This window comes from Triticum aestivum, chromosome 5A, assembly GCF_018294505.1.
Source record: "Triticum aestivum cultivar Chinese Spring chromosome 5A, IWGSC CS RefSeq v2.1, whole genome shotgun sequence".
Taxonomy (NCBI): Eukaryota; Viridiplantae; Streptophyta; class Magnoliopsida; order Poales; family Poaceae; genus Triticum; species Triticum aestivum.
Window position 1 is genome coordinate 340,864,318 of NC_057806.1, and position 13,492 is coordinate 340,877,809.

Genomic DNA, 13,492 nt, shown 5'->3' on the forward strand with positions numbered 1-13,492 from the left:
TAATTTGGTACAAGACACCACTAGTATTTAGAAAAATTAACACCATGGCTACTGTTTTGCGGCCGCTGTGTGCAACTAGACCCTGTAGTGAAACCAACTTTTGCCTAGATGTGTGCAAATAGACACAAGGTTTTGCAGATAGCCCAAACTAGAAACATGGACTGGATGTTCCTGTTTGTGCAACTAATCACAGTTCCAACAATGCCAACTTTTTATGCAATGTGTGCAACCAAACAATCAAATACTAGAAAATATGGACTGGATGTACTGTTTGTGCAGAAAGAAGCACATATTTGCGCAACTAAAAAAACATGGGTTCCAAAAGAAACCTTTTTATGCCATGTGTGCAAATAGAAGGCTATATTTGTGCCAACTAAAACATGGATCCAAAACCAACTTTTCCTTCTATGTGTGCAACCAAACAGCCAAGACTAGAAAAGAGATGTGCAAACTAACCATGGATCCAAAAGCCAGCTTTTGCTGTAAATGTGTGCAATCAACACACACAGACATGGATGTGTGCAGTCTGTGCAAAAAAAACATATTTGTGCAACTAAACATGAATCTAAAGCCAACTTTTGTTGTAAATGTGTGCTACTAAAACATGAATCCAGGCCTCCAAACAGCTTGTGGCAGAGGGGGGGACTTTTGTAATGGGCTCAACTTATTGTTCAACTTCACCAACCTCCCAGGAGATGCCCTTATCCTACCAGCTTGTGACTGTCGTTCTGCATTATCTTCTTCATTACCCTCACCCCCCTGCACAATATCATGAAGGTGAAAAAAGGTGATTAGTTAACACTGCATAATTTTTTTATTGTTCTTTAGAAATCTGGATTAAAAAAGTTGAGGATGCCAACACAGTATTTTGTTAACTGTGCAACTAGAAATGCTAAGGATGCCAACTAAATACATACTCTTGTGCAACTAGAAAAAGTCTTGAGTATGTCAACTAGTTAGAAAAGTATTGTGCAACTAGAATTGTCGAGGATGCCAATTAATTGGATACTACTGTGCAAGTATAAAGTCTGAGGGTGCCAAAGATACTCTTGGGCAACCCTCAATTTTTTTGGAGATGAGACTAAATTATATACTGTTGTGCAACTAGAATGGCTGAGGATGTCAACATTATCTGCTTCATTTCTCTCATTCCGTTGAAAATATCTTGGGGTTTGCAAAAAAAGGCAGAGGTGATTAGTTATCATTACATACAAATATTTGTTCTCTGGAAAACTAGATTAAAAAGTTGAGGATGGCAACTTGATATCCTGTTTGTTCTGCAACTAGAAATGCTGGTGATGACAACTAATGAGATATTCTTGTGCGACTAGATATGCTGATGATGCCAACTAATGAGATATTCTTGTGCAACTAGAGAGGCTGAGGATGTCAACTACTTGGATAATGTTGTCCAACTAGAATTGCAGAGGGTGCCAACTAAATAGATACTCTTATGCAACTAGAAAGCCTGAGGGTGCCAAGTCATTAGATACTGTTGGGCAATCCTCAATTTTTTTAAGATGAGACTAATCTGAGTCTTGTGCAACTAGAGAAGCCAAGGATGTCAACTAGTTGTATAATGTTGTCCAATTAGAATTACTGAGGTTGCCAACTAATTAGATACTATTGTGCAACTAGAAAGCCTGAGGATGCCAAGTCGTTACATACTCTTGGGACAATTCTAAAAAACTTGAAGATGGCAACGTTGAGCAACTGAGAAAGTTGAGCATGCCAATGCTTAATTAGTCCTTCTGCAACTATGTATGAAAATTAATACACTTGGCTGCCTGTATGTGGAGTAAAAAATATTCCTGATGGAATTTTATGTTACCTCAGCGGCTGCTGCAGAAGATGTGGCATCTACCCCTTTGGATACTGCCTTCATGCGCACCTTTCTTCTCTGCAGTTTTACTAAGAGGAATCTTTCGCCACCCTAAAGTTGTGTAAGGAAAAAATTAACAAGCATAAGGGGTTGAGAAAAAATTAAACATGTATGTGTGCCATATAAAAAACCTAAAGAACAAAAGAAAAATGAAGGAAAATAAATTCCAAAGGACTGCTGTTCTCCACTCACATCGTCATCCTCTCCATCCCCGTCCTTATCATCGCCATGCGGCTGCCGCTTAGCAGCCCTTTTTGAGTGCCGTCGTGAGATCGGATTTGCAGAACCCTACAATGAACAAAAACATTGGGATGTTAAGAGGGTAAAAGAAAAGGGCATAATAAAAATGGTCAGAGGATAAAACCCAAAAAATTAAAGTGGTAATAGGGCAAAAAGAAAAAAAATGGGAAACCTCTGTTTCATTGTCAGGCACATCTCCTTCTCTAGCCATTTTGGTCTCTGCAATAAAAAAATGCGAACAATGTATTAATCAAATTAACAGAAGTTGCACAGGGGAGAGAAAATGTGGTGGGTTGGCTACTTTTATATATGAAGTTGGCTAGTTTGAATTAAAAGAAAAGTTGCACATGATTTGCTGCCTAGTTGAACAAAAAATAAGTGCCACCAAAAACACAATACTCCATCAGAAGAAAAATTAAGTTGGTTATTTTTAACATAAGATTGGTAAGTTCTATCTAACAAGTTGCACAAAGGGGGCTGCCCGGTTGCACAAAAATGGCTAAAAAAGGAAACAAATCTGCAAACTCCTACACTATTGCAGGCCAACTGAGCAGCCTGCCGAGCATATTGTGTGTGTGCGACTAAACATTATTGTGTGTGCAACTAGACTATATTGCAGGCGAACTGAGCATATGTGTGTGCAACTAGTCCTGCCAACTAAATATCAATGTGTGTGCAACTAGATTACATTGCAGGCCAACTGAGCATATGTGTGTGCAACTAATCCTACCAACTAAACAACAAATGTGTGTGCAACTAAATTACATTTGCAGGCCAACTGAGCATATATGTGTGTGTGCGCAAAAACACCCCAGAGTGCATGAACAAGCTTTTATGCAATGTAGTCAACTTCCCTGCCATTTTTGTCCAACTACATAATCTAACTAGCCAACTACATAATGCTCTCCGTGCAGCTACCCAGATCTTTCAAGTAAATACATAGGGGAGTGGGTGCACCACCACCTAGCATCTCGTCGTGTAGTCCCAATGCAACACACATTGGGACCGAAGTAAGAAATCCATCCCTATGCCCCACCTACCCACCACAGCCATGGCGACCGGAACCTCACCGGAAACTGCAGCTGCAGACACGAAACACCAAATCTGGGGCCTAGGTCGTCCTCCGTGTAGGAGCTCGGAGGCGTGACGCCCGACCGGCAAGCTCGACTGCCAATGCATATTTTTACCACAACAACGTTTCAGCCTGTAAATCATGGACGCCCAAAAGCCCATGTTATCTAAAGTAGCTGAAAATGAGACAACCACAAGTACACCCAAAGAGGCTGAACGCTTGAGGAGTCATCTGTAGTCCAGAACACTGAACCTAGACCATGTGGTAAACCTGCAGTTATAACAAACTGAGAAGACATCTGTAGTCCTCTCATGGTAATTGCTATGAGCATATCTACTCTCCTACAGTGATCCCAAAACCAAACTTCTACTTCTTCTTTGAACGGTCAATGTGTGTCACAAACTACAAGTTCAGAAGATAGTAATCCAAAAATATCAGCACATTCATTGCTGGGAGGAAACATTTTTATCGGAACAGTCATATACTACAACTCATATTTCTTCGGAGCTGCACATACCTCTGCCGACAGAAGAAAGTTGGCACATATGTTCAATCTCCCACCCAAGTATGCAGCAACAACACCTAGATGGCACTGTAATCGACCGTCGGCGTTGGGGACCTAGGGAAACAGGCCCCCTGACCGTGGCGTGCGTCGCTAGGAGGAGGCAGCAGGAGGGGAACGGCGGGGCGCGTGCTAGGCGCGGCGCGCGTCGCCAGGAGTAGGCAAGTGGAGGAGGCGGCCGGGGTGTACTTGGCGCTGGGAGGTGGCTGGAGAAGTGCGGCGGCCAAGCGCGTAACCGAAAGGAGGACCGCGGCGGCCCTTTCCCGTCGGGGCTGCGGCGGCTGGGCGACCCCTGCTCCTGCTCATAGAAAGAGCAAGAAGGAGACGGCGGCACTGCTGGTCCGGCTTGCCGGCTGATCTGCTCTCCAGGCTCGTCCGGTCCGCCGCCTCGCCTCGACCTCCCTAGCCGCTGCCTCACCGGATCTGATCTAGACAAGGAAAAGAGGATAAGGAAAGGCTTTTTTCTCGGAGAGAAAGTAGTGAAGGGAGGATAGTGCGTGGGCTCTGAGCCTCCGACCAGATAACACCTGCACTTGCGGGCCGATGGATTCGACGCATCGAGCGGTCGCGGTGCGGCCGCTCGTCTCGACCAAATAGTGCATGTGCACTTTTAAGATTTTAGGAAAAACATGCCCCACGGTAAGCGAGAAAGAGAAAACAGAAAGATCTACTGCACCACCGACTAAAACCTCAGAGATAAGGAGATCGTCGTAGCTTTGACCTGCGAGATCAGATTGTCACTAGCATCCACGTCACCACTCTTAACCAGAGGCTTCCACTATTGCATGAAGACAAGTAATTTGAAAACATCAGCCGCCTTGCTCGGGAAAACACATTCAATCATGAATTTGTTACGAGTAGTGCAAAGAGCCCAGGCCACATCAGCAAATCCAAACCAAAACAAGTGTTTCATTTGGTCCGAAAGGTTGTTAGCAAGAGCTAACAAATGGGTGAAAGAGGATGGGGCCAATTCACCCCAAGCCAAGATATAGCACAACTCCACAACAAGATTGCAAAGTCATCAGAAAAAAGAATGTAGAATGTGCTCAGAGTCTTCATGCCTGGAGCAAAGAGAACACCGGGGGTAACCCTTGGATTACGCTTCGAAATTTGATCAACAGCTGGTAATTTACCCCTAATAGCTTGTCATAGGAAAATCTTGATCTTGAGAGGAATCCTCGCTTTCCACACCGAAAACTGTTGGTCGCCGACCCCAAGCTAAGTTTATGATAAAGAGATTTCACCGAGAAGGTACCCGAGGAGGATAGAGGCCATACAATCGAATCCATACCATCCGAGAGCACCGAGAAAACGGTACCGAGACGGTGCCACATTCCCAACTCTGCTGGATCTAGGGAATGTCGAAAGGCCAAATCCCAACTCGAGCTAGCCAGTAGGTAAATAGATGTTGCGGTCACCGCAGACAGCGAACAAAACGGGAAAAGTAGAGCGAAGAGGAGCATCCCCATGCCACCAGTCAAGCCGGAAACGAACTAATTCCCCGTCCTTAACCACAAACTTCGCAGTTTCACGGAACAACTCTCTAACTTTAACAAAGAGATCGCCAAAACTGTGAGCCATGAGCAGCAGAAGCAAGAAGGGGACTAGAGTTCGGGAAGTACTTTGCTTTTAGAATCTGAAACCAAAGAGAGTCCTGATCCACATTGAGAATGCGCCACCACCATATGGCCAAAAAAACAGATATGCATGATGGAAGTGTTAATAATACCCAGCATGATTTTTAGAGAGACAAATAATCTTCCACTTAACCATCCTATACTTTTTCTTGTTATCGGATAAAATTCCAGAAGAAAGCGCTACAGTGTTTTTCAAAACCCTCATGAATGCCCTCCGGAAGACGATCTAATCCCATGAGAAACATAGGGAGGGAAGAAAGGCAAGAATTAGTAAGAAGAACTTTTCCAGCCACATAATTATATCTACCGCTCCAAGGTATAACGCGATTAGCCACTTTCAGAACCCTGCGGGGCAAAGTATTTCTTAGTTAGAGGAAGAAGTCAGAATCCCAAGGTATTTAAAGGTGAAGGAACCTAATTGGTAGTTCAACAGATAAGCCACCCTGACCGCCTCCTCAAGGGGAGCACCAAGCAGAATCATCTCACTCTTAGCTAGATTGATCTTCAGACCAGAAATAACTCAAAGCAAAGAAGGAGGAATTTCAAATTGGCGGTGCGGGTGTCATTATTCTCAATTAAAATAACTGTGTCTTCTGCATATTACAAATGAGTAACCCCAAGAGGGAGAAGATCATACATAATAGGAGTAATGTGGCCAACGTTCGGCGCCTGATCCGAAATGCAGGAGAAAGAATCAGCTATAAATTAAAGAGAAGGGGGGAGATGGGATCCCCTTTCCTCAAGCCTCTACCATTGGCAAAGAAGGGACTAATGCACCCATTAACTCACACCGCGATATGGCCACCAGAAACCAACTACATGATTCGAACATACGCCCCATCGAAACCTCTAGACATCAAAATATCTCTAAGGAAGAACCATCTAACACAATTGTATGCTTTTCCAAAATCCAACTTAAGAATAAGAGCTCACTACTCTTGACCCTCAAGTTGTGAAAAGACTAGCAATACCATGAAGAATAAATCTCCCTTTGATCAAAGCCGATTGAAAATAAGAAATGACCCGATGAGCAATAGGAGATAGACGGGAGGCAAAACCTTTCGAGGGAAATTTGACAATATTATTAATAAGCGCAATCTGACGAAAATTGAGTAATCAAATCAGTCCCTCCACCTTAGGAATTAGAGAGAGAGAATCACATAATTCAACCTAGAAATGTTGACCGTACCCAAACAAAAACCCTGGATGATAGCATAAACAAGATCATTGAGCAGTGGCCAAAACCTCTTAAAAAGACAATAGAAAAACCATCCAGGCCCGGGCAAAATTGGAATTTGATGAGGCCACAACCTCATCAATATTCGAGTAAGAGAGGGGAATATCTGAGGACATTTCTCATGCGCGGTAACAATAGCCGAGCCCAGCCAGAAACCTGGGCTTAAGGTAAGAGGGGAGGGGGTTGGGTAGACATCAAATTAGAGTAGAATGAAACAATATGGGCCATGATTGAATTAGCATCAAAGGTCAGCGTTCCATCAACCAACATGGAGGAAATTAGACATCTACGACGCCCACAGTTAGCTAGGGCAAAAAAAATATTTAGTCACCACGTCACCTTTCAGAATCTAGTTCAGATAGCTATGTTGCTTCCAATAAAATTCCTCCATCGCGTGAATGCCATAAAGAAGAGCTTCTAGCCCATATATATTAGCCCGCACATCCTCATCAAGATTAACCGAGTCTCTAATGCCATCAGGCGATTTGATTTGCGCAAGCAAGGAGGACTTCTCCCTCTTGGCCTCAGCAGCACGGTTGGCACCCCAACGTTTTAGAAATTGACGCAAAAGGCGAGAGAGGAAGCTCCAATCATCCAAAGGAACAAAAGTATGAGAGATGGAATTAAGAATGTAGTTGATCTTGGAGGAGGTATAATCGTGAAAACCCGGTACTTCCAACCAAGACACATCAAAGTGAAAGCGAGAAGATACCCTAGCAGGATGGTGACCAGAGTCCAGCACCAAAGGAGTGTGATCCGAGCCAATACAAGCTTCGACAAGAAGTGAGGCACGAGGATACAAAACATACCAACGAGAATATAGAAAGGCCCTATCTAAAATACAATGCACGGGATTAAGCTAATGATTAGACCAAGTAAAACAGCCGCCCGATCTAGGAATTTCATGCGCAGCAAAAGAGCTGATGAAATCATTAAAGCCCTCAGCCCACGTCCAGGAAAAGTTGCAATTGTTCTTCTCAGGATGTATAAGTAAATTGAAGTCACCACCGACCAAAACAGGAAGGCTAACCAAAGAAAGTTTATTAGACAATTCATCCGAAAATAGTTGGGTATATGCAGGATCAGCAGGGCCATACACTATGATAGTTTCCCACAAGCAGTTAAGTTCACAGTGAAAAACTACCAAACTAGCAAAGAAAAGCCCAGAGTCCAAAGCAATAATGTCAAAAACATCCAGCTTAGCACCAATTAAAATACCACCAGAGTAACCCAACGCCAGCAGCCAATGCCAGCCAAAACGACTAGCCCATCAATAGAATCTAGATCAGGAGAGGAGAAAGAAGATTTAAAAGTTTGCTACGGACATATGGTATTAATAAAGTAGTCATGGATAAAATCACGAAGCTGGTTCCGATGCCCCCTAGCGCCGATACTCCTAATGTTCTAAAACACGATCTTCGTTTGAAACTTAAATTCTTCATACGGAGACTGGAGCGTGACGGGGCCAGAACAGATGTCCCTTTCTTGGGATGACGCCTAGAAAAACCATTCGGGGGGCCACTACCCTCTGAAGGCAAACCCGCTACAGAAGAACTCACCGAGGGGGGGGGGGGATGAGGTCGATGGGTGACCAGAAGAACTAGCCATCGCAGCAACATTAGGGGTGGTGGAGAGAGCCGCCGCCCTGGCTTTAGAACGAGTGACTTGCGCCAGTTCATTATCCCTAATAGCAAAAATAACCTCAAGAGAATTGCCCATACAAGACTCAACATAAATACCTAAATCCCTAGCCACCCCAACAAAGTGATCGTCAAAAAAATCACGAAGAATTAGACACTTCAGAGAGGGAATCAATTGCTTACCTGTCGAGATGGAATCCTTCTCTACAGCCCTGTGCTCGGCCCCCTTAAGCACAGACTCACCAGTAGCACGAGCCCTCGCGCTCTTACGAGTAGTGGAGATAGGAGTTTTGATGGCTCTCGAGTGAGACTGCGGGTAGCCGGCAAAACACCCTCCACCACCCCAACATCAACACGCAACTAAGGATCAAGCCTACAGAAGAGTCACGATGATGACTGCTTAGTACTAGTGGAAGCACGTGAGTGGGGGGGGGGGTTTCCTGACCACTTGTTTGGACTTGGAAGGCAGAATTTCAACCTTAGGATCAGAGACGTCATGCTCAAGAGAATCTTCAATGCCTGATAGAGAGGGAGAGGCAGGGCGAATCAGTACATCGGAGCGGAGAGCCGAAGTCAGGGGGTTGGAAGCGTAGAGAGCAATCACATAAACTGGCCTGGAGACATCCTCCGCAACACCGTCATTGACAGGCCTCCTACTAGCAAAATCCAGCTTCAGATTCGGACCCAGCACATCCCACACCTGCTTGGTGAAAGATGGACACGAGGCCTCACTCTCCATGTTGCCCCCATTCCTGGGATCATCGGGGCTCGGAGGAGACGACCTCAATGCCAGAGGAGGGATGGAGGTAGCAGCATCAACACCCTCCACACGAAATTTGATTCTGAAAGCCGTAGCCTCAGGGTAAACCTCAATAAAGCGATGAATGCGATCCAGAGCCGAGCACCAGATCTGTGTACACACCAGACCCCAGGCGCGAGCGCAATTCCTCCTCCACCGAGATAGGTTTCCCTATGAGCTCACGGAAAGCAAGAACACACGCCTTGGAACACATGACGGGAGGTACATTGTCTAGCAGCACACACAAATCCACAAGCTAACCATAGGAACAAACTTTGTCCCCAACCTTCTTAACAGAAAAACGTGAGTTGATTGAGTGGCAAGGTAAAACTGGTGCTTTTAGACAACATCCTCACACTCTCACGAGAAGGAAATACCACACTAAACTGAGAAGGGGAGATTTTTTGCAATTGCCAGTCCTAGTCCTCTAGACCCCACCTTTCAACTCTTTAGATAGCATCTGCATAGACGCCCCCTAAGATAGAACAGTGATGACTGCCTCGTTTGACTCCTGAGGAACCACAGTGACCGAACCAAGAGAGTCCTCAAACACAAAAAAACCACATCCAGCACGACTAGTGTTGAAGTGTTTAATACTAGGCGGCTGGAGACATTTGGTGCAGTTGATAGTAAGATGCCCTTCCTCATGGCAAACTAGACATAATGGAGGAAAGGTGCACTACGACTGGAAGTGACCAGGTCTATGACACACGAAGCAAGTGAGGTCAGTAGCTGAATTATTGGTATTGACATCTCCACCACCTGAAGGCATCGACCAAGAAAGAGCCGGGGGAGGTGGCACCATCACCAGATCGACCCGAACCAGAGGATCCCACATTAGATCCGTACCTCTTGTACTTGCTGGGATGGGAGTTGGGTGGAGGAAAGGAGGGTGCAGCCGGATGGAGAGGGAACCGAGACTGACCCTGGAAACCATCACCAAGAGGAGGGCCAGAAGGACGGCCACCCGCCGGCGTCGTCCTAGTAGGCGGCCCATGAGATGCCGCACCACCAAAACCCATCACCTCCCAGGGATCGGCAACATGAGCCGGAAGGCCCGCGCGCGAGGTGGAAGGTGGAGAAACCAATGACCTAGCCGCCCCTCTGTCCTGAATGGCGGTCCTCCTCTCGGCGCCAGGACAAAGAGGATCCCCAAGCCTCCCGCTTGCCTGTCGCACGCTCATACGTCGCTTGCTCCCGCTGGAGCTTGTCATGTAGCTCGACCTCATACGCAATTAAATCCGTACAAGCCTCCACGCACTACTAGAATCAGGGAATTTGCCGTCAGCCAGTTCTTTGCAGTCTGCTAGCGGACGACAAAGAAGGTCTTTGCCATCTGCTTTCAAAAAATAGACAGCAAAGAACCGATAGATGGCAAACTGTCTCCTTTCCATCTGCCAGTTCTTTGTCGTCTGCTAATAGACGACAAAGGGCCCAAAGGTAGACATCAAAGAGACCAGATGGGCCCCACTGGGGCGTGGAGCTGGCTAGGTCAAATCTTTGTCATCCGCTTTCTTGTCTTTGCCGGACGATTTTTTTCCTAACTAACGACCGTGCCCCCCGGGCCCTACCCCCTCTTTGTCGTCGGCTAGTAGACGACAGAGAAGTCGCTAGCATACGGCAAAGAGGTTTGCCTAACTAACGGTCATGCAACCCCCCCGACCCCACCCTTCTCTCTGTTCCTGTCTCTCTCTCCCACCCCATGACCTCATGCGTCGCCACCCCTCCCTCGACGATCTTACCCACCGCCGCCCCTTCCCCGACGACCTCACGCGCCGCCCCGCTCCTCGGACCCTGCGCCCTCCCCTCCCCTGATGACCTTGGAGCCATGGCGCCTCCCCGCGACACCCCAGGGCCAGAGCAGGCCGCAACGCCGCCCCACTCCGCAACGACCTCACCTGCCGCCCCTCCCCGACGACCTCACCCGCCGCCTCGCTCCCCGGACCCTGCGCCTTCCCATCCCTTGACGACCTCGAAGCCGTGGCGCCTCCCCATGACGCCCCACCACCGGAGCAGGTCGCGACGCCGCCCCTCCTCACAGCCTTCCTCCCCCTGCGCCGGCCCTCCTCCATTGGCTCTCAAGGTGAGTTTTTTCTTTTTTCTTCTTCCGTTTTTACTGTTTAGGTTCAGGTTAATTAGTATTTGGTTTAGGTTAGTGCTAGCTAGGTTTAGGTTTAGATAATTAGAAGAAGAAGAAAGATGAAATAAAAGAAGAAAAGAAGAAAAAGTAGAAGAAGAGGAAAAGGAAAGTAAGAAGAAGAAGAAGAAGAAGAAGAGGAGGAGGAGGAGGAGGATGAGAAGAAGAAGAAGAAGAAGAAGAAGAGGAAAAATAAAAGAAGGAAGAATAAGAACAGGAGGAGGAGGAGGATAGGGAAGAGAGGGCGAGGTGGTTGGCATCGACGAAAACCTAAATGACGGGTTGACCGAAAGAGATGGCATGCTAACCCGTCGACCGTGGGTCGCCATAGCTGAGGGCAACCGGGGACGGGCGGGTTAGGGGGCTCGTCAGCATCGATGGAACCCTAAATGACGGATATTTAGGTTAGGGGGTGCCTTAGCGTCGATGAAAGCCTAAATGACATCTATATAGGTTAGGGGTGCCTCAATGTCGACGGAACCCTGTATGACATATATTTCGAGTAGGGGTTCCTCCGTGTGGACAGAACCTTAAAAAACGTCAATTATGGTTGGGGCGTACCTCGGCGTTGATGGAACCTAGACACATATGAAGGAGAATTCTTCCAAGAAACACGTCTTTCCAAAAAAAAACGTTTCAAGAAACGCTCTACTTCACCCCAGAACATTCAAGTAGACAGCGACAGTGAATTTGACCTCACCCTCGAGCCGGAACAAGAAGAGGTTACTGCTGCGGATGAACCGTCAATGCTTGATCGATTACATAAAGGTGGACTTCCACATGTTGATGTCGCTAAACCCGATGAGCACATCATTCATGATAGTGATGATGATGCATTTATTGATCTCGGAGCATATATAAACGATCAAGATTATTATTAGTTCATGTCAAGTATTCAATTTGTATTATATACATATATACATATTTTTAGTTCATGTTAGGTATTCAATCTTTTTATGTTGTACTTGGTGATGATACACTTAAGTTATATACATATTATTATTCATGTCGGTATTAATTTTTTTTATGTTGTACTAATTTCGTTTACTCTTTGTCATGGCAGGTGTTGAAAGATGGTGGGCGCGAGTAAGGAGTGCTCTGAGGCTCCTTATTCGTCGGCATGTGGTGGGAGTGGTACTTCCGTTCCACTCGTACCTCTCTAGAGAGTGTTGTACGAGGGTATGGCTTTACCAGTGGGCGCTTCTTCGTCGGCGTCGTTGCCGACCAGGAGAGGAGGCCGGGGAGGGAGGAAGAGAGGAGGTCGGGGAGGACGTGGTCGTGGGAGAGGTAGGAAGGCTCCTACACCTTCCTCACCGCCACGCCCAGCTGATTCACCCGAGCACATGACTGCTATGGTGGACACGTTTGAGGAGGAGGCTACGTGGCTCCGGTCCACGAGCCTCGGGTCAACGGGCCTTCGGCCCACGAGACTCTAGACCAGGGTACGTCCCAGGAGACGTCCGAATGGGGTACCTGGCCGGATCCGCCTGAGGGGTCGAGTGGCCATGCTGATGGTGGCGGGGATCCGGCTAATAGCGAGGGCGAGGTGGTTGAGGGGGCCACCGTCTACCAGTGTGGTTGTACACGGCTCTCGACCGTGCCGGCGACCCGTGATCAGAGGTGGTTGATTTTCCCTGATGGGGAGTGGTAAGTGCGTTTACTCTTTTTGTACCTTTTGCCTCACGTTTCTTCAAATATCTAATGCATTGGCCTTGTCATACTGCAGGGGTTGGGACCATGCTCCGGATGTCCGCAGGCCCAATACCGTCCTTGGTGTGCTTTGATGGCAAAACTTCCTGGGGTTTGTCACGTTGCCCAGTGAGGGTCAGGTTCCACAGCTAGGATTGAGCTGGGAGCACTACTTGGCTACCCCGGCCCACCGAGGAGATGACCGACAGTGTCTTGTGCCACACGAGGGCAGAGATGGTGATCAGAAAGTTTTGGGTAATTTGTCCTTTACATAATTAAAAATCTCCAAATAGGTAGTTGATACGTCTCCAACGTATCTATAATTTTTTATTGTTCCATGCTATTATATTATCAATCTTGGATGTTTTTATATGCATTTATATAGTATATTATATGATTTTTGGGACTAACCTATTAACCTAGAGCTCAGTTCCAGTTTTTGTTTTTTCATTGTTTTTGAGTTTTACATAAAAGGAATACCAAACGGAGTCCAATTGACCTGCCAATTTTTGTGGATTTTTTATGGACCAAAAGAAGCCCCCGAAGTAAAAGAGTTGGGCCAGAAGAGTCCCGAGCCATCCACGAGGGTGGAGGGTG

At 46.6% G+C, this 13,492-nt stretch overlaps 1 protein-coding gene across 1 annotated transcript; it reads right to left on the bottom strand.

Annotated features, from left to right (window-relative positions):
* Positions 1 to 312: 312 nt before the first annotated feature.
* On the bottom strand, positions 313 to 10,283 carry LOC123101308 (uncharacterized). Its single transcript, XM_044522818.1, has 6 exons — positions 9,995 to 10,283; positions 3,712 to 4,179; positions 2,295 to 2,341; positions 2,075 to 2,170; positions 1,832 to 1,933; positions 313 to 759 (listed from the first exon to the last, which is right to left on the bottom strand). The coding sequence occupies exons 1-6, from the start codon at positions 10,281 to 10,283 to the stop codon at positions 598 to 600; spliced, it is 1,164 nt and encodes a 387-aa protein (XP_044378753.1). The 3' UTR covers positions 313 to 597.
* Positions 10,284 to 13,492: the final 3,209 nt, after the last annotated feature.

Bases quoted from the DNA above. Each gene is read 5' to 3' on its own strand.
- LOC123101308 (XM_044522818.1), bottom strand. From the start codon at position 10,283: ATGACAAGCTCCAGCGGGAGCAAGCGACGTATGAGCGTGCGACAGGCA. The intron at 2,171-2,294 runs GTTTCCCATTTT...TGTTCATTGTAG, and splicing joins TGCCTGACAATGAAACAGAG to GGTTCTGCAAATCCGATCTC. The intron at 760-1,831 runs GTAACATAAAAT...GATATTGTGCAG, and splicing joins CTTCTGCAGCAGCCGCTGAG to GGGGGTGAGGGTAATGAAGA.